The following is a 20,931-nucleotide window of genomic DNA, read 5'->3' as shown; positions in this document are numbered from 1 at the left end:
CCTAGAGCTGTCAATCCCATACCTTTGGGTTCATCTGTTTTTCCTCCTGGGTTGGAGTTATCATCTTTTGTGGAATCCTTCAAGGTTCCATATTCCTTTTCCATCTTAGCTGCTTCTTCCTTGGTACTGTCTGTTTCTTCATGACTCTTCTCTGATGGTGCTGTAATCAGATTGAGCATTGTTGTCATAGGCCTATTTCCTATCTATTAATTGGTTGCTAAAGTAGAAATCAACTTTATTGACAAGGTACAGTTTGAGGTCAGATCATATTTTGAGTTGAATGGGATCTTAGTGCTTATCTAATCCAACCCTCTAACCCCATATCACAGAAGAGCAAATTGAGGCCCAGAAAGGGGAGAGATATGTCTAAAGTCATCCCGTGAGTTGACTTTAGACATATCGCCCCCACCCCACTCCAGCTTTCTGAATTCTGATTTGGTAATTTTTCCTTTCTGCCACTCCATGCCATTAGAGGGCATATATTCCTTGTCTTACTTTAATCAGTGTAGGTGATAAAGCCAGGCTATGTCAGGTTCTGAAGTATATTTGGTGGGTCTTGATTCCAAACGATAATAACTCTATAGCTGCCCAATCTCTCCTTGACATTGCATTTTTGAAGGACAGTCTATTACTCAAGAGTCACGCCTAAGGATCTGGGGCTATGGCAGGACTTCTCTCCTTCTGCTCCTTTCTTCACACTCCTTTACCCCTAGGAACCCTAAATTCGAAGAAGAGACTTGAACTCTTGCCATCAAAAGAATAACTCTTGCTCCCTTCTCACTTTAAAATAACCATATTTCCATGTAGTAATCCTTTGTTGAATTAAAAACCATAAAACTTAAAGTAGGTAACCATTTGAAAACAATTGTAATGCATTTCTGTAGCCAATAAAATATTTGGAACCTCAAGCAGTCTAACAGTAAACTTTTAAAATAAAGTGTTTTTTTATTGTAGAAAAATAGGAAGAAAAGAAAGAAATCAGTTATTGTCTGATATCAAACATCGCTAGTGTGCTGCAGTATATAGAGAGATGCATATTTTTTTCACAGTTGTGGTACAATTTTGTTCTTTGCTTGTGTCATTAACATTATTATGGAAGCCGGGCGCGGTGGCTCAAGCCTGTAATCCCAGCACTTTGGGAGGCCGAGACGGGTGGATCACGAGGTCAGGAGATCGAGACCATCCTGGCTAACACGGTGAAACCCCGTCTCTACTAAAAATACAAAAACTAGCCGGGCGAGGTGGCGGGCGCCTGTAGTCCCAGCTACTCGGGAGGCTGAGGCAGGAGAATGGCGTAAACCCGGGAGGCGGAGCTTGCAGTGAGCTGAGATCGGCCACTGCACTCCAGTCCGGGCAACAGAGCGAGACTCCGCCTCAAAAAAAAAAAAAAAAAATTATTATGGAAGGATGTTTCCAGGTAATTAAAAACTGCTTGAAAACATATTTTAAAGGGCTGTATACTATGCCATCAAGAATATGTACATGATTTCTGTGATAGAGACAAAGGGTCAAAGTATAACAATTTGCAATTTTTGGTTGTCATTAATAGTTAAATAAATTTTAAAAAGAATCTGCCATTGGCAAACTTTTCTCTTTTTGTTCCACCCTCCTCCTTGAAACGAGGCTTCTTTCCATAGCTCAGTTCCCTGGGGTTTGATGGGCAGAGTAGGGTGATGGGTGGAGGTATGGAACTGATGAAATCAAGAGTGGGGGTAAAGCGCACTACCCAGGGGCACAGACCATCCCAGGGGAGAGAGAAGACCTGGGAGGCGAGAGCAGGAGGTGGTGCAGTGGGGAATGAACAGATGACCAGGGACAGTAGTCTGGAAAAGTGGTTATCTAGCGAGAGAAGATACGTAAAGGAGAATTTTAGGATGGATTGCTCAGTTTTGTGATGTAGCCTTTTCCTTTCCACCTAAGATTCCTAGCCACCTCCAAGAATCTTCAGTAAAGATCTACATTATTTTTCAATGTTTTTTGAGGTCAGATTTGTGTGCTGTGATTGGCCACAAAATAACCAAGGTCACATCTAATTAATCCTATGGCTGCATTTCAGCTTTTAACACTTTTCAAAATCTGTAATTTTTTATTAATGTTTATTAAAGTTCATTAGTTACTACTCAAAATGGTTATTATTCTAAAGGCTAGAAAAATAGTTAAATAATCGTACCTGGGAAAAGCTTGCTTATATTGTCAGTAGCATTTTTTTCTAGCTTGTTTTTGGTCTGAAGAGCAATCATTTCATCCAAGTTTTCTGGAGAGAGGAAGGAAAGAAATATAATTTTATTCCCTGAGAGATGACATCAAATTTTTACTAAAAATGTTTAAATTGCATCAGAAATATCACAATAGCAACTCCAAAATATTAACACTGCTGGTAAGATGTTTTGACCTGGATTTTATTTCTGAGAATCATAGACTCTCAGGATGGAAAGACATATAATTTGAGATCCTCAAGTTCAGCCTCCTACTCAGCTAATTGCAGAAGTCGCTTCTACATCTCTGCGGCCACCGCTAGAACACTTCCAGGATTGGGAATTAGAGTGGATACTTGGAGTTTGACTTACTCAACACCTTGTGGTAACTGCACCTTGATTTTTCTCTGGGGAACCTACCACTGTCTCACTCTCAGAACATTTGACTCCACTGGTGCTAGAATAACCTTAGAATGACTAAACAGGGTCTTCCATGACTTGGGCTATAATTCAAGGAGGAGCCCAGGACCCTATCCAGGTCAGTGAGACTCAATGGTAGGACCACTGGTAGAAAGAGGCTCTCTTTCCACTGAGATTGATGTGCTGTGAGGAGGTGAGACTGGGACTGTCCAGCCATCTTGTTCCCATGGGGAGCAATCTGTCTGGAATAAATGAAGACACAAAAAGTCAGAGCTGTGAGATGAGATAAGGTCAGTTCCTCACACTGTTGGTGGAAGTCACAAACCGAAAGCCAGACTACCCCATCACTCCACAGACTTTTCCAGTTATATGCAGCAATAAATTCCTTTTTTGCTTAAGCCAAACAGTTTGATTTCTGTCTTTCACTAATTCATGAGGAAGAAAGTTCTACTGTCAGGTAATCTTAGGGATCATTTCCCTACTTATATTAAGCTGCACTCTGTATCCTTGTCTTTGTTCTAATTCTGCTCTTTGGAGTAGTATCATATTAAGTGTTGCTAGACAGGAGTCTAGACTGTGACTTCCTCAAGGTAGATGATGAATTAGAAACCACTTTTTGTACTTAGCTATTCAACCAGCCACATAGCTATCTCACTACACTATTTTAGGATGAGCCTTTTCTACCATTCACGAACAAGCAAGTCTTTGCAATTAGTTTGTAAGGATCTTATTATTACTTTGTATATTTTCTCCCCAAGTAAACTCCTCTTGCCCTACCCCTATTTTAAGAATATAATTAATATATTCTAATGTGTAATGCATTGCTTTCTTCCTGGATATAGTTGCCATACCTGGCAACATTTGTAATCATGATACACTGTTGAGGCCAGAATAGAAAGACAAATCACTGCTTGTCACTAGCTCGGATGGGAGGAGAGGAGGCTGGTCAATCGTCTTCTACCCACGCTGCCCTGAGCCCCTGGGGATATAAGGGTGGCTCTCCACGGCAGCAGAAGTCAAAAGCCAATGTGCTTATACAGAATAATTCTTAAAGACATAAGTCAAGCTCTAATTGTGAAAGTTACACATACACACTTAATACATATATGTATATAAACATGTACATATACATTAATATGTATGTAATACATATATATTTATAAACAATATTTACTTTGCATATGTAAGGAGCGGATATAATTATTTAAAAACACAAACATTTAGAATAAAATTTAAATAGTCTATCTTAAAAATAAATAAGTAATTTACTTTAGATAGTCTTCTCTTGTGGAGTATCTAGCCTATTTTCACTGCTTTGCTCCTACAAGCCAATGTTGTCCAATAGAACTTTCTGCAATGACGAGTGTATTCATTTCTGCACTGTTCAATACTGTAGCTACTAGCTACATGTGGCAACTGGGCACTTGAAGTGGGCCTAGTGCAACTGAGAAACTAGATTTTAAATTCTGTTTAAGTTACTCTTAATTTAAACAGGAACTTGTGGTTAGTGGTTACCATATTGGGCAGCACAGTTATAAGTGACAGTGGGAATATCTGCCTTGCACATAAGCCTTTGAGGCATTTCTGATTTATTTCCACAGCATAATTGCCTAAGTGTGGAATTTCTGACTCACAGAGTATTGATATGAAACAGTTGTTGATATGAAAACAATGTCTTTGATCTACTGGTAAAAAAATAAAGTAGGCCCCAAAGCACTATGTGTAATATGAGCTTACTTTTTGTTGTATAAGAGAAAGAAATGACGTAGGTACACACACACACACACACAGAATAACATCTGGAAGAATATAAATCAAGATGTTACCAGAGTGTTGATGTTGTGAGTGATTTTCACTTTCCTTTTAGTACTTTTTGCACTGAATGACTTTTAAAAATAAACATGCTCTTTTACAGTCAAGAAAAAAACCAGTAAAACTACTTTCATTTAGAAAAAAAATGAGGTTCATCCAGAGTAATTCTGGATAACCCTATCTGATATAGTTTTGATATTTATTCCCCCAACACTAATGTTGAAATACAGTCCCCGATGTTGGAGGTGGGGCCTGGTGGGAGGTGATTGGTTCATGGGGGCAATTTCTCATGAATGGCACCATCTTCTTGGTGCTGTCCTCAAATAGTGAGTGAATTCTCACGAGATCTGATTGTTTAAAAGTGTGTGGCACCTCCCCCACCCTTGCCTTTGCTTTCACACTGTGACATGCCTGCTCCCACTTTACCTTCTGCCATGAGTAGTTGCTTCACCAAGCAGATGCTGGTATCATGCTTTCTGTACAGCCTGAAGAACTGTGAGCCAATTAAACCTCTTTTCTTTCCTTTTTATTTTATTTATTTCCTATTTATTTATTTGAGACAGGGTCTTTCTCTGTGGCCCAGGCTGGAGTGCAGTGGCGCTATCTCGACTCACTGCAACCTCAGCCTCCTGGGCCCAAAGCGATTCTCACGCTTCAGCCTCCTGAGTAGCTGGAACTACAGGGGTGCACCACCACACACAGCTAATTTCTGTATTTTTTTGTAGAGATGGCATTTCACCATATTGGCCAAGCTGGTCTCGAACTCTTGGCCTCAGGTGATCCGCGTGCCTCAGCCTCCCAAAGAGCTGGGATTACAGGCGTGAGCCACTGTGCCTGGTGGAGTAAAATTTTTATAAAATTGTCTCCATAAGATTATTAGAAAATGCTAATGAGACAATTAATAAATGTGAAATATTTGTACTCAAGCTGGTTCTATAAAGATAAAAAGTTAAAAACTGGTTAATTTTATTTGCATATATTATCAAACTGGTCGATTCTTGCTACCCAGGTGATCTGGGAAGCTTTGGCATAAATTATCAAATTAATGAGGTCATTACTGCCAAGTCCCTAATTTACTTTGAACAATGAAAACCACCACAGTAGGAACAAACCACATAGGATCTCACCAAGGTAGGAAACACCTTCTTCTGGAGATATTGTTCCATATTTCACCATCATCTTCACAAAGTCAATCAATGTTTTCATGATAGTAATCAGTGTTTCTTTCTCTTTTGCTTCTTTTTCTATATGAAAGAACAAAATAACTTAAAACTAGTAGGGGATAGCTTCCTCTTTCAATATCAATTTATAAAGTACAGCATCTTTTTGTTTGTTTGTCTGGGTTTTTTTTTTTTCTCAAAGATGAGGTCTCAGTGTGTGGCCCAGGCTGGAATGCAGTACTATTTGCAGGTCTCATCATGGCTCACTACAGTCTCAGACTAAACTCCTGGATTCAAGAGATCCTTCCATGAAGTTGGAACTATAGGTAAACACCACCACACCCAGCACTAATTACAGTATTTTACTGAAATATTTTTCTCTACTTTTATAGCTAAAACCATATATATTTAACTTACCAAAAAAATCTAAATTTGATTGGAAATATAGGGTAAGATAGATACAGCTATACTGAACTTTTTTCAGAAATAGGCAATTATAACTTCTCCAAAAGAGTTTAATTTCATTTAAAATATTTTGCTGATAGAGTAGATGATAAAGACACAGTTTTCAACCCGAGATAACATGAACTCAAAAGGAAGGATAGAAGACTGGCAAGCCAACAACTTTTCTCTACTCAGGTGGTAAGTCTTTGAGGGCAAGAACAATCTTTATTCATTAATTAAGCTTAATTTTCTTAATTGAAAATAAGAACATATATAGTTTTAGTTTATAAATGCAAAATTGATTTTTGAACAAGATGTTACTTTTTAATCTTTATTTCATTTGAAAGAATATATGCATATAGTAAAAATATTTCAACTGCTCAAAAGTAAATAAAAATGGAAAGTGATATTCCTCATCCCCTCTAACTCTCTTTAAGTAACTATTACTAGCAGTTTCTTGGGAACCTTTTTTCTTTTTCTTTTTCTTTTTTTTTTTTTTTAAGGTGGAGTCTCACTCTGTCACCCAGGCTGGAGTGCAGTGGCACCATCTTGGCTCACTGCAACCTCTGCCTCCTGGGTTCAGGAGATTCTCCTACCTCAGCCTCCCGAGTAGCTGGGATTATAGGCATGTGCCACCACGCCTGGCTAATTTTTGTATTTTTAGTAGAGATGGGGTTTCACCATGTTGGCCAGGATGGTCTCAATCTCCTGACCTCAGGCGATCCACCCGCCACGGACTCCCAAATTGTGGGGATTACAGGCATGAGCCACTGCGCCCAGCCTCTTGGGAACCCTTTGTATTTGACATTCTGTTCTGCATCTTGATGGAACAAAATGGATAATTATGCCATAATAGCTGAGAAAAAAATATTAATTCTAAAATCAGAAAAACATCAGTTTCCATTTCTGAAGGGAGCCCATTTTCTCTATTCTTTGAGCTTCCACTGAAAGATTTTCTCTAAATACTCCTAGCCTTTCCCCCTTCCTCTGCATCCTCCCCCACAGATATGGTTGGTAAGCAACAGCCATTAGCCTATGTTTCTCAACTGGTGGGGATTTGGAATCTTTCTTTTTTTCCACTTGCCTGGAACAGTGCAAGGCAAGAACCTGAGAAATGAGCCCGCTCTGCAGACCCAAACCATCCCTGAGACTGGCAGTTGATCTAGATGGAGGAGTAGGGAGCAAACAAAGGCCACAGTTGGCTCTCACATGAAGCTACGTTCTGCAGCCCCGTGTTTATCAGCAACAGAGATGATATTTTGGTTTCCTACCTGCTTTATTCATTCTTAATTTGTTGAGACCCTGGGCAAGAAAGACAGATGCTAGCAAAGAACTCAGTATAAATATTTAAATTAAAATTATGGGAAAATAAAGGCAATAAGAAATGAGGTGAGGAAAATAGAAAGATAAAAACGAATAAGGAACATTTTATACAGTAGCATTTTTAAAGATGCCATCAAAGTCATGGGTTGGGAGGGAGGAAAAATGGGAGAAGAGGCAGGGGGAGAGATCTTGGAAAAGAACTGATAAATAGTAACTTCAGCTATCACATTATTTGCTCAAGGGCACATCCGTAGAAGTATTTGGCATCACACTGGTGCTCTTCACTGATGAGAAGTGACTCACCAGGATGACAGAGATTCTGAATTGGGCATCTGCCAACCAAGGGGGCAAGATGGCTCAGAATGGACCCTCAAGATGTATAAGCCCTGCAGAGCCAGCAGAGTGGCCGGTGCCATCTGGCCAATGTCTGGAATTGAAGCACAAAGGATGTTCTCCAGAAATGAAAGCTTATTTTAAGGTCACTTCTTGGGAGAAATAGATTACAGTTATAGAAGTCTTTATATAAATGTTCAATCTGGGGCTGAATCCTTGAACAGGGAAAGGAAAAGCCATGAAGGCACTAGAGCATCTGTTTGAACAATAATAACAGAAACATTGCACATTATTATCCTCCTTGCAGATTAACCAAAATAAACATGGACTGAATCCTCAGTTAACTCAGTGCACCTAGGAGCAAAGAGATCAGCATGAATGACTTTGCTTTAAAAAACAAAAAGAAAAAATAATTTCCCAAGTGTGTTTTAGGCTCCTGGATTTCTTCAGTCTAATGTTCTCCATTTTAACTCTGAAGTTAAAATGTTCATAAAGGCTGAAGCTGGCCGGGCGCGGTGGCTCAAGCCTGTAATCCCAGCACTTTGGGAGGCCGAGACGGGCGGATCACGAGGTCAGGAGATCGAGACCATCCTGGCTAACACGGTGAAACCCCGTCTCTACTAAAAATACAAAAAAACTAGCCGGGCGAGGTGGCGGGCGCCTATAGCCCCAGCTACTCTGGAGGCTGAGGCAGGAGAATGGCGTAAACCCGGGAGGCGGAGCTTGCCGTGAGCTGAGATCCGGTCACTGCACTCCAGCCCGGGCGACAGAGCGAGACTCCGCCTCAAAAAAAAAAAAAAAAAAAAAAAAAAAAAGGCTGAAGCTGAAACTGAAACTGTTCATAAAGAAGTCTTGAATAATCTTTTGAATTAGGTTTCATACACTGTTTCCATTAAGGAAAGTGAGTAAAGCCTTTTAAAGAAAGATATGTTGCAAATGGCAGAATTTCCTTCCTACTTTTGTGTGTGTGTGTGTGTGACTATATGTATGCTAATAAAAAAAGTCAGGCAAAGAAAGAAAAATACTGTATGATCTCACTTATATGTAGAATCTCAAATAGTCAAACTCATAGAAGAAGAGAGTAGAATGGTAGTTGCCAAGGGCTAAGGGAAGGGAAAAATGGGGAGGTGTTGGGGTCAAAGGGTAGGAAGTTTCAGTTATGCAAGATGAATACATTCTGGAGAATGTACAGCATGGTGGTGATAGTTAACAGTATTGTACTGTGTACTTGAAATTAGCTAAGAGGGTAGGTCTTAAATGTTCTCATCATACACACAAAAAGAATAAAGGAAAAAAAAGAAAAAAATGTTAACTGTGAGGTGATAGATACACTAGTTAGATTCATTGTGATAATCATTTCACAATGTATAAATGCACCAAAACATCAAATTATACACCTTAAATATATACAATGTTTGTTTGCCACTTATACCTCAATCAAGCTGAGAAAAAAAGAATTGCAATAAGAGTTGAGGTTGAACTGGGTAAGGGCAGGGACACTGCCTAGTTCACATCCATCTTGGTGCTAGGTCTTTTCCAGTACCTTGTACATAACACATGTCCAGTATTTTTTTGCTGAACAAATAAATGAACCTTCTGTTAACAAGAAGATTAAATTATCCAGAAACATCACCTTTCCTGATTATCCTTTCGTAAATATTTTCATAACTGGTATGCTCCTTTGGAAAAAAAAAATTGATGTGAACGATTTTCCCCAAGCCCACAGTGTATGTCATTGAAGATTATATTTGGAAACTGAAAACAGGAAGAAAAGAACCCACCCACACATTTCCTGGAATTACTCTTTCTGTTCCACATAATCACAACCACACAGTGGTTACCTGAATCAATACTTTTCAGTAATGCATAGAAATTTGGGAAATATTGGAGTTCCTCAAAGTTGTCTTCACTGTAGGTTTTAGTTCTCCTTTCCAAGCCATTTGTCAAGGTTAAGGTGTTAGATACTGTTTCATCGTTTTCTCCCTTAGTAAGACCATCTTGAATTGCTGCCATTGGAGTCTCCAGTGGGGAAAAATCAATAAAAAATAAACATTTTGTTAGAACTAGTGAAATTCCAGCTTGATTCCTTCCTTTGTGATGCCCTTAAATGTGAAGTGCAAGAATTCCCCCTCCTTTGCAGGCTCCTGCAGGTTCAAACCCATTTCTAGACATGTGTGCTCTTGTCATTTGAAAAGGTCATTGAAGCTTAGGGAAAGGAGCTCTACCTCAAGGGAAATCCCCTGAAGAACCTGGCTCCTGCTCAGGGGAAAAAGGGGAATTGCTGGGCTCCTTCTCTGACCATGTTTACCTCCACAAATTCTCATGAGTCTCTCCTCGAAAAACTGCCTTTTAATGAAGAGGGAAGCTTTGAGTTCACAGAATCCACTAAGAGGGCTGGTGTCAGGATACAGGAAAGCCTGTTAGAATGTCTATCCCTAGCAGGGCAGTCATACTTGGGAATTTCTGAGTAAAATTTAAGTGCTGTCTGGATGAGTGTACAAAATCCTTTCTCTCAGACCTGATATTTGTTCAATGGCTCCCATCTTAGTAAATGATTCATTCTCCATTCAGTGAACTAGATAGAAATTTAAGAGCCTTTCTTGCCTCTTCTTCCTTTTCCCCCATCCAATCAATCAGTAGCCTTGTTGGCCCCGCTTTCAAAATTTATCCCAAATTTGCACATTTCTCTCTCCACTATGCCACTCTAGTCCAAGCAGCTTTCGTTTCTCACCTGCTAGCTGCAACACCACCCTCCCCAAATCTGTGCCCAACACTGCATTTCCACATTGTAGCCAGACTTATCTTTTTAACAGTCTGATCATGTAACTCCTTTGCTTAAAATTCTTCAGGGGACCAGAAAATTCTCATGGTTCTTACAATAAAGATCAGAGTCCATCCATGGCTCATAAGGCGCTGCATGGTCTGGCCCGGGTCCACCTTCCCAGTCTCTTCTTTTTTTTGCTCTTTCTTTCTGTGCCAGCAACACTGTGCTTGTTTCAGTTGCTTGGATACTCCACACATCCTTCTCTATGTGCTGCCTCTCATGTTCACAAGTTAACTCCTATTTGACCTTCGGTTCTCAGTTCAAGTTACTTCCTTAGGGAAGCATTACCTGAGCCTAAGTCCAGGTCAGTTTCCTTTTTTGAGGTGTCATAGAACCATGTTTCTTTCTTCAGAGCACTTAATGCAATTGTAATGAAAATACATGATGATTTAAACACGATCTACCTCTTCCACTAGACTTTGAGCTTCATGAGTAAGGGATTATGTCTTTTTAAATGGGCATGGTATTTCCAGTGCTTGGTACAGAGTTGGTATTCAATAAATATTTGTTGAAAGAATATTTCATTTTTATTTTATTTGCATTGATGCATTCAGGTAACATGAGTACACAGGTCAAGCATATGAACATTTTAGAGATGGGTGAATAGGATTATGTAATGGGAGTGAAGAATTATGGAAATAGCTATGTTAGTTGTTAGTGTTAGCTCAGACTGGTAAGCTTGGGTGAAAGTCATAAGGGTTTTTTTTTTTTTTTTTTGATAAATCTAGAACTTTTTTTTTTTTGAGTGGGTGAATCTTCAAAAGCTGCTTAAAAAGATGGCAGCTGGTGAGGATTGGAAGTAAGGAGAGCAGAGGAAAGTTTTTAGGCTACCCAGCTAAAAAAAAAAAAAAAAAAATCCAGACCCAATTTCTATTTTCTAGCCTCTCTAAAACAGAATTATCAGCCTCTATAGTCTTTGTATTTGAGACAAGATGTTGGAGGAGATGAGGAGCCATGGGTGTGGGTTCTTTACGGAAGAAAATCAAAGGACAGATGAGGAATTTGATATCACCCTATGGTCAGTTTCATCTAAAGTTTTAAAGAGAATTCAAGGTGGGGAGAAAGATCTCAGCGGCTTGGTTGGTGCCAAGGAAAAAATAAAGAGGCAAGGAGTCCAATAAAGGGAAGGAAGGATGAAATTAGCCTGGGTAAATAGGCATCTAAACCAATGAAAAGGGGAAGGAGCAGGTGGAAGAGCACTGCCAAGAACAGAGAAGCAGCATTCGGCAGCTGGCTCTGGGGAACACAAAAGCTGGTGGAGCAGACGATCTAGTCAACCCACTTCTTTGTGGGGGGATTGGGCACAGATGATGACATCTGCTGTGAACAGATGTTGGATACCAAAGGAACTGTGAGATGTTTGGTTGCAGTTCACTGGGACTGTACCTATAGTTGTTATTATGTGATATTGTTACTTCACATATTATTATGTATTATTTTACCGTGGGGTATAAGATGTAATCTTTACGAAATAATAGAATATAACATAATCTTTACATTATTTTCAAAGTTGAGATCATTCATATTTTTAACTTTTTGGTATTTTATGCATATACATATTTTAAAATTAATTAATTAATTAATTAATTTTTTGAGACAGGGTCTCACTCTGTCACCCAGACCGGTATGTAGTGGTGCCTTCATAGTTCACTGCAACCTCAAACACCTGGCCTCAGGCGATCTTCCTCTCTCAGCCTCCTGAGTAGCTGAGACTATAAGCTTGTGCCACTACACCCAGCTAATTATTTTTATTTGTAGAGATGGGGGTCTCACTATGTTGCCAGGACTAGTCTTGAACTTCTGGTCTCAACTCTCGCCTCAGCCTCCCAAAGTGCTGGGATTATAGGTTTGAGCCAACATGACTGACCTGAATATAAATGGCTAAAAATGCCACATACTTCAAATCTTCCTTGGTATCAAGTAAGGCACTAATTATTATACAGATAGAAATACACACACACACACACACACACACACACACATCCATCCATGCAGATACATATACACACATACATACCACTTTCTCTGGTATTTTTCCAGCCTGATTCTCAGTCCTGCTGGTTGGCTTATTGGGATCCTCCTCATAATTGTTGGCTTCCTTTGAGATTAATTTTTGTAAAACCTCCGCTACTTCATCTTCCAGTGTATGTGCTTGGCTTTCTGTGATCTGTCATAAAAAGGGAAAACATATATAACTGCTATATTCTCAGTCCTGTGATTTAAAAAAAATGCGGACTAAACTGTAGTCAAACATGTATTTTTTAAAGAGTACTCTTCTGAACCATCTTTCAGACAGCCCTAACTTATGCCTGCACCACATACTAGCTGTTATAGCGATTGCTCAGCACTCCTGGAAGAAGTATATTTGGGCCCACCATGCAAGCTGGTAGTCCTATCTCTTGAAACCCACGGACCACATATTTTGAGAAACACCCAGAGCATTGCTCCACAACAGCTTTAGGTCATAGTCAGATAACCTTTGACATCCCACAACATTAGCATCTTAATAAAGCCTGCCAGGGCCAGGTCAGGGCAGAGGGGCCAAGCTGAGGTGGATTCAAATGAGATCACCTGGAGTTTCTAAAATATAGATCACATGCCTTTGCTCATGTTATTTCTTTTTTGTCACATATATGTCTGTTACCTCTGCTGATTATATCCTAACCATCCCTCTAAGCTTCCTTCATGCGTCTCTCCTCTGAAGCCTTTCCTTACTCCAGTTGGATATAAGCTATTCTCTGGTTCTTATGGTTTTTAAGCAGCTGGCATTTTGGGCGTGTGTCTACTTGCCTAGTTCTTCTGATGGATGATAAACTCCTAGAAAAAAAGAATTTTTTTCACTTGTCCTTAAAACCTATGGGTCCTAGTAAAAGGAAGACACATGATAAACACTTGGCTACTTGAGACAAGTGACTTGGCTTCTTGGCATACTCTAAACTGCACTAGGAATTTGGTTTATTTCCATGCACATGACTTACAAGGCCAAGATTCAGTAGTTTAGAAACAATCTTGTCAAACACTGCTCTGTCATTTTCTTCATAAATCCTGGTAGCGATTTTATGGACAATGTCTTCAGCAGTTAAAGGAGTCCCGTCTAGTTGATGAAGACCGTCTGGATCATCTAGACAGAACGACCACAACTTCACACCATAGTGATCATAGATCTGTTTCATGTTATACTTATATAACATCTGCATCATGTTATACTTATAATCTGTACTGCACTTTTGTACACTCAGATATGTTTGCGATGTATTTATGGTGGTTCTTGGTCCACGGAAACCCTTAGTTTGAAATAAAATTGATCTTCATGTTAAAAACTTAGTACGATAATGGACATTCTGAAACTTTCTTAGGTGACTATAAGAGGAAGGAAGAGCTAAAGGCAACACAAAAGCCCTCTCCATTTATTGTTATCACAAATAATACAAACCATATTATACCTTTTATTAACATAGTATGCCATATTTATATAGCATGTCATATTATTCTATGTGCCCTTCTATATATTGTATGATTTGATATTTCAGTTCCATACAGGGAATAGATTGTTCGGTAATATCCCCACATGTACTACCTTTGCAGGCAAATTCCTGGGGTAGGGGCAGAGACCTCTACCTCACACCCAGAATCAGAGAGTGTGTACTGAAGATTTAATGACTCACCTAAAATAAATATTTACTTCTAACTGAACCTGTATCAGAGTGTCTTTATGTAAAGAAGGCAGCTTAAGGTAACAAGACTCATTCTTAGAGAACAGGGAACTTACTTTATGTGCCTGGAATTTAAACTTTTGAAGTGTGGCAACAGATCTGCACAAAGCAATATGTAAATCTTTGCAGAGAAGCATGCTAATATGTACCCTTGGCTTTCCTAGGAATACATTTGGCAATACGACTTCAGACCAAAGTAAGGGCCCATCCTGAGGGAAAGGGCTAGTGGCAATGAAGCATTGTAGCACATCCATGGAGATCTTCCAGGAATCAATTATTAGTCATCTCCAATCTATACCACATTGAATGGATCAAATTTACAAGATACTTAATTCTCCCTGTTTCCTCTGGGAAGACTGGAAAGATCAGAATTTTAGCCCCCGTGATATCTCTGGTTAGCTATATCCTTGGATCACTGTAAAGGAGTCTAATAAGGTATATATTTCATGGGATTGTTGTGAAGATCAGATGAAATAAAATGTAAAAGTACCTTTTAGATTGAACAGTATTTAAGGTCGGTGCAAAAGTAATCGCGGTTTTTGCCATTACTTTTAATGGCATTACTTTTTAATGGCAAAAACCGCGATTACTTTTGCACCAACCTAATATATGAAAGCTAATGTATTATTGTTATTATGCACGGTATATTTGTATTTTGAAATAAAGGAACTGCAATTATCTTCTAGAGAAAATGGAAATTGAATCTCTGGCCAGATTCTGCCCAGACAATCCTCATCACACTCACTCAAAGAAAGAAGAACCTAGTATTTCTCTTCTGATTCTGCTCTTTTCTTCCATGGGTTTTGGGGATTTGGACAGAGAATATCTCCTGTGGCTTTTCTTTCGGACTCTATGAAAATAGAGGTATATGCTGCCTCAGGCAGAATATCTTCTTCTTGTTTGGAAAGAAGCTTAGGAAAATGAGTAGGGGTAAGTATACATGGAGGACTGGAAGTTCTGTCAGTACAAAACTGCTGAGCTGTTGGCCAGCCCATGAGCCATGAGCCCTTCGAGCTGAGTACCAGACAGACATAAAAGCAGAAAAGCCCCTAAGAAAAACAAACAAACAAACAAACAAACAACAAACATAAAATCAGTTCTCCTCCTGGCTGACTGAAAATTTGGTTCATCATCTATTTTTCAGGAGCAGAGACTCAGTATTATGCGTCTGATTTTTCCATTTGTGGGTTGCAAGTCAGGCTCTCAGGAATATACAGTGCAGAAACTGCCCCAGTCTATGCAGAGGTGGAAGAATTTATTTCCCTTCCCACTATCCCTCAGGATCCGTAAAAGGAGGAATATTGGTTGCCTGCTAAACCTGGAAAATAACTGAGATGACTGTTTTTCAGTCCATTTACTTCACAACAGGGAGGATGTTAGTAACCCACTGAAGAGCCTTTGCTCTGCTGCACTGCTGTACTCTCTTGAGCCAGGAACTTAGGTCTCCCCTAGCAGCGCTTTGCTGGATGGGGTAAACAGTGGAACGTGTGACCATTGCTCCTCACCTTTCCCTGATTTCCTTCACTCTTCTAAAATGGATAGTATGACTCAGAATGGCTTCCCTCTTGCTCATGAAGGGGTATTTCACCGTCCATGTATAGACTCCCAGAGGGGAGCCAAACATGGGTTTAACGCATAACTTTTGTTAAGTAGCCACAACATTCTAAGTGAATGTCAAAGGGTCATGTCCCAAGTCATCAACTGCCCAGTTACGTTTTGAATCCCTAGCATCTAATACAGCACTTGACTTTCATTTGTTCAATATATCTTAATTGAAGTCTTACTATGTGTCAGACACTGGAAATAGAGTGATGTAAAAGTTAGGCATGCTCCCTGACTACACAGGGTTTATTGTCTAGCTCATAGTCCAATACGTAGCAATTGCTCAATAAATATTTGAATGCATACAGGAGTCCCAAAGCTCTACTTTATAAGAGAAATTTGGAGAGATCCTAAATTGTGCATACTATAGAAAACAGTGAAAAGGAGAATTGATGGGTCCTGTAGCACAAACCTGTTTGGAAGCTTCCCAAAGGCAAGAGTAGGTAGGTCTGGGAACACATCCGGCAGAAGTTAGCTTCCTTTACCTTCCCCTCTGGGATGAAGTCTACATGCATCTGAGGCTCTATTCAACTTGGTGGCCAAAACCCTCTGGTTTCAGGATTTCCAGAGCACAAGGGGAGACCAGAAGCTTACTCACAAATCATTGTCTCCAAGAACCCTGGCCGGTCTTCTCTGTGATCTCGAGTGGAGTTAATACATCTACAGTAAACCTGAAGTCATTAGGACTAGCGCTTGGTAGTTCCAAACATATTTGGGATGGTAATAAAATGTTGAACAGTTAAAAAATTAGTTGCTCAAGTTAGCAGTCAGATCAAAAACAGATCTATGTCTCTGCCTGCATGTACAACCAGTTTGACCAATCCAGCCAACTCAATATTAGATTATTCTATTAAATCAAATGATCACTTCGGTTGAAGTGGTTGAATCTGTTTTGTCTGCAGTTATAATCAGTGTCTATTTGTAGTCCCAATATTTTAGGTAAAAAAGTTGAATTCAAGATTTTAAAAAGTAAATTTCCCTAAGTAGCATGGCATATGATATATGTCAAAATATAGACCCATTGCCTCCATTCCACTTCATAGGTACACAAGACACGTTGGAATACTCCTAGGTTATTAGGTCCTATGAAAGTCCATTATTTAATCGTCATATAAAAGTCATATATTTAATCGTCAGTTGTTTTCTGGCAGAGATAATCAGCATAAATCTCCTATAGCCATGGAACAGAATAAGGACGGGAAGAAACCTGTACTTACTCCTAAGCATTGGTTCTCAAAATGAAAAACATACTTTCCTCCTTAATGCCTAGATATGGCAGTTCATTTATTCCCTCATCTGTTATTTCACTTGTTCATTCATTCTTTCATAAATTTATTCAATGAATTCATGGGCTTCCAGGCACTGGGGTTACAATTTCTCTATTCTTATGAAGTTTTCAGTTTAGTTTTGGAGAAAGGCATTAATCATAGATAGTCACACTTATGAAGGTAAAATTACAAACTTTATGAAGTGTCATGAAGGGCAAGGACAAGGTTTCTATCAGGTTATGTGTGCTGGATGAACCTAGAAATGTAGTCAGGAAGCAGTCCATGCAGGACTGTGCAAGCTTCATTAAGGACTTTGGTTTTCCTGTTTTGTTTGTTTGCTTGAGACGGAGTCTGGCTCTGTCGCCCGGGCTGGAGTGCAGTGGTGTGGTCTTGGCTCACTGCGGCCTTTGTCTCCTGGGTTCAAGTGATTCTCCTGCCTCAGCCTCCTGAGGAGCTGGGACTACAGGTACCCACCACCACTCCCGGCTAATTTTTGTATTTTAAGTAGAGACGGGGTTTCACCATGTTGGCCAGGTTGGTCTTGAACTTCTGACTTCGAGTCAGGAAACTATCACATTGGCTGCCAAATGAAGAATGAGTTGGGGAGAGGCAGAGTGGTTGCTGGGAGAGCTGTAGATTTTGCAATAGTTTACATGAGACATAATTGGAGCTTGGACAAGGATTGGAGTTTGCACAAGTATAGAGAAAAACAATTGAGAGATGCATAAGACATAAAATTAGTAAGTTTTGGCAGATTAGAATTTGAGAGGTGAGGGAAAAGATAAGTAGTTTGATCCTAGATTTCTTTCTTTAAAAAACTGAATGGATAGTAGTGTCTTTCCTAAAGAAGCAGTACTCTAAGAGAGCTAGGTTGTGAAGTGGACATAGATTATGAATTTAATCATGGGCATGCTAAATTTGAGGTGCTTCTGAGACTGCCAAGGGAAACTGTCAAATAGGTAAACAGAAAAATAAGTGTACAGGAAAGAGAAGCCTGGCCTACTGATATAGGATATCAGGATACAGATGTAATTGAAGCCATGTAAAGGTTAGGATGACCTAAGGAAAAAGGATACGACTAGGAGGAAACATTGAAAAGGAAATAGCGGATATTTCACCTTTTTTGTGTAGGGTGGGAGGGTACTTTATTGATCTAATTATTTGAAAATTATGTTATTTTTAAAAAAATATGTTAATCAAAAATATGTTAATTTTTAAAGTAACTTTGAATGTTCAAATGAATTTAATAGCATAAAACATAAATACTAGATTAAAAATGTTTCCAGAGCATTACTAAAGGAATTTTTAAAGGAAAAATAAAATTTGGCACTCTGTGGAGCTGGGGCTTTACACATTATCGTAAATAGATGCTTTATCTCAATTTCAGACTTGACTAATAAAGGATTATGAATGTTCAAAAGATATTTTTAAAATATTGGACTTTCTCTTAACCCACTATAGGGAACTCCACGTTAACAAAAAGTTCTTTTTTCTCATTTACCTTGAAATTTATGATCCAATCCACTCTTAGTAGAATCATAATCATCTATCAGTTTTCGATTCTTGGTTGAATCAACATCTTCCACATTCAACTTATTATCAAGTGGGGAGCTTCTTATAGATTGTCTTTCTTTCTCCATTTTTTCCTTTTCTGTTATTGCCTTTAGCAGGTTCAAGTTATCAACAAAAGAATAGTTGCTCTGACCTGGCTTGTTTTCTGGAAGAAAAGCCCCAAACCAACACAGCCATTTTAGTTCAGATTCTCATAGCCTACATTATTTAAATTAACATCAACATGATTTCTTTTTACCTGGAGGATATGTTTTTTTAATCTTGTCTGCTTCTGCTTCAGCAATCTGTGAACAAACAGGAGATAGACCTGGTTTAAAATCATGGCTCCACCACTTACCAAGTATGAGAGCCAAATGATTTAATCTCCATGGGATTTAATTTTCTTGTTTGTAAAATGTGGATAATTCCTATTTCAGAGCACTGTTATAATTATTAAATGAGATAAAATTAAGGGCAGATGCTCAGTAAGTGTTAATTCCTTTCTCCTATAATATTGGTGAAAGAGAAATCTAGTAAATCAGGCAATCTTACAACAGAGTGGATGTGATGCTGAGCTTACTGGGTTATTATATAGCTACTCTATGTATTCAATATACAGAACTCAATATAAATAACTGCTAGGGCACAGAATTTACCAAAACTAGATTTCCCATCCCTAATTTCTGTCAATTAACTATCAAGTTCCTGATGTTTGTAAATTCAAAATGACCAAAATGTCACAGCATAATTACATTAAATAATAATAACTAAATCAAAATGAAATAGCATTCATAATGTTACTTTTGACCTACCTGTTCATTCAAAGGTCTTTCTGCACTTAATTCTCTATTATGTAGAGATTTGTCTAGAATAAACACAAGTGAATATAAATTTAATTGTGTGTTGAAAGACAAAATATGCCTCTTATTAAATAAAATCTTTATAAAAAGGAAAAACAAAGATTAGGAGAAATAATTTTTGGATGACTATGAAACAAATACATACTAACAAAGATTATCAAGATTATACAATAACAGTAATTATCAATATTGCCTTGTTTATTATCTTGGTGTATCTTCTGAGCTGACAGAATCACATTTTTTTTTTTTCTGACCAGAAATTTAACATATAGTTCTAACACTAGAATTACCAGCTCTTCTCAACTAGAGAGAGCATAATTTGGATTGGTATTATTGGCACACTAAAAGCTCTTTCATCATATACTGCCTATGTAATGAACAGACTATCTGAGAAAGGTTGTAAGGCAACTAGGAAAAAATCCGAGCCACTTTAGGTGAAAAAGATTCCCTTCCCTTTTCAAAATAAGATCTTTAAAAACAATCCATATTACTGCTCTATCATTTTTAAGGTGAAGAAAAAAATCTATATTCTGTCTCTAAATTTGAACTGATTTCTCTGTCCGTATTCATGGATATGATTTGATCAGAATGCGAGGCAGGGTGATTTACAGCTCACGTTATTATACCAAACTTTACCTTTTGGTGGCGAAATAAAAGGAAGGTAGGAAGAAGAAAAGTGCTCACATACCTTGACTGCCTCCAGGTTTGGGGAAAGCTTGAATCGGGAGCGCTAACACCAGAATCCAAGTGCCGGTCCCGAGGAACCCCATTCTTCCACGCTCGGCTTGGGTCACAGCCCGGCGCTGGGCTCCTGGAGCTGTAGCTTTTGTTATGAATGAAAAGGAGGAGTAAAAACAGGAAGAGCCAGGAGGGCGGGTGTGGGGCGGGAGAGGGGCCGGGACTGGGCGGCCGCGGGATCTCTGACACTCGGGGGTCAATGGATTAGCAGGGTTGGGGCACGCGGGTGTCAAGTCTCCAGGTAGAGGGGAGCGCTGTCCGCCCCGTAGGTGCTGAAGTTCCTGTGACGCCGAGACGGCCGCGCCAGGGCGTAGCTTTACTCTCGCTCCCTCCTGGAGAGGAAGTGAGGGAGGAAGCGCATGCTCCATGAACGCCAGAGGCAGGAGGGGATGGCGTCAGTGACTCCAACGCTACTCCAATCCCCCGGGAATGGAACAAAGGAGGAGCGACCGGCCAGCTGGCATATTTTCTGTGCTGCAGTCCTAGGGTTCTCCTGGGCTCAGGGTCAGCTGGCTTGCCCTAAGCGTGACAGAATTGTCCTAACCTCCCAAGTAAACGTTACCTCAAGGGCCAAATGCCTTCTTTGCGTGTGCACCTGTCAAGGAGATTTAGATAACCTTGTGCGAGGAGTTCTGCTTTGCGATTCTTCTTTCGGGATATCTGTTCCAGCATCCTTTCCTTCCATTCA

The 20,931-nt window shown here is 39.3% G+C and overlaps 1 protein-coding gene across 2 annotated transcripts in view; it reads right to left on the bottom strand.

The window, feature by feature from the left end:
* Positions 1–20,679, bottom strand: part of SCG3 (secretogranin III) — a 40,174-nt gene extending 19,495 nt beyond the window's left edge. Inside the window, exons 1-10 of one of the 2 annotated variants that reach the window (XM_011928621.1) lie at positions 20,194–20,679; positions 19,458–19,510; positions 18,905–18,950; positions 18,596–18,811; positions 13,490–13,632; positions 12,529–12,678; positions 9,529–9,706; positions 5,555–5,671; positions 2,171–2,254; positions 23–160 (exon numbers count right to left, since the gene is read on the bottom strand). In XM_011928621.1, coding sequence (XP_011784011.1) covers positions 23–160; positions 2,171–2,254; positions 5,555–5,671; positions 9,529–9,706; positions 12,529–12,678; positions 13,490–13,632; positions 18,596–18,811; positions 18,905–18,950; positions 19,458–19,510; positions 20,194–20,611 — 1,543 coding nt within the window. In that variant the 5' untranslated portion in view covers positions 20,612–20,679. The remainder of the gene's footprint in view (positions 1–22; positions 161–2,170; positions 2,255–5,554; positions 5,672–9,528; positions 9,707–12,528; positions 12,679–13,489; positions 13,633–18,595; positions 18,812–18,904; positions 18,951–19,457; positions 19,511–20,193) is intronic. The other variant, XM_011928622.1, reaches the window with a different exon arrangement.
* Between the last annotated feature and the right edge of the window lie 252 nt (positions 20,680–20,931).

This window comes from Colobus angolensis, unplaced genomic scaffold (genome assembly GCF_000951035.1).
Source record: "Colobus angolensis palliatus isolate OR3802 unplaced genomic scaffold, Cang.pa_1.0 Scaffold78, whole genome shotgun sequence".
Lineage (NCBI taxonomy): Eukaryota > Metazoa > Chordata > Mammalia > Primates > Cercopithecidae > Colobus > Colobus angolensis.
Note: the sequence above shows the minus strand (reverse complement) of the source record. Positions and strands in the feature narration are given on the sequence as shown.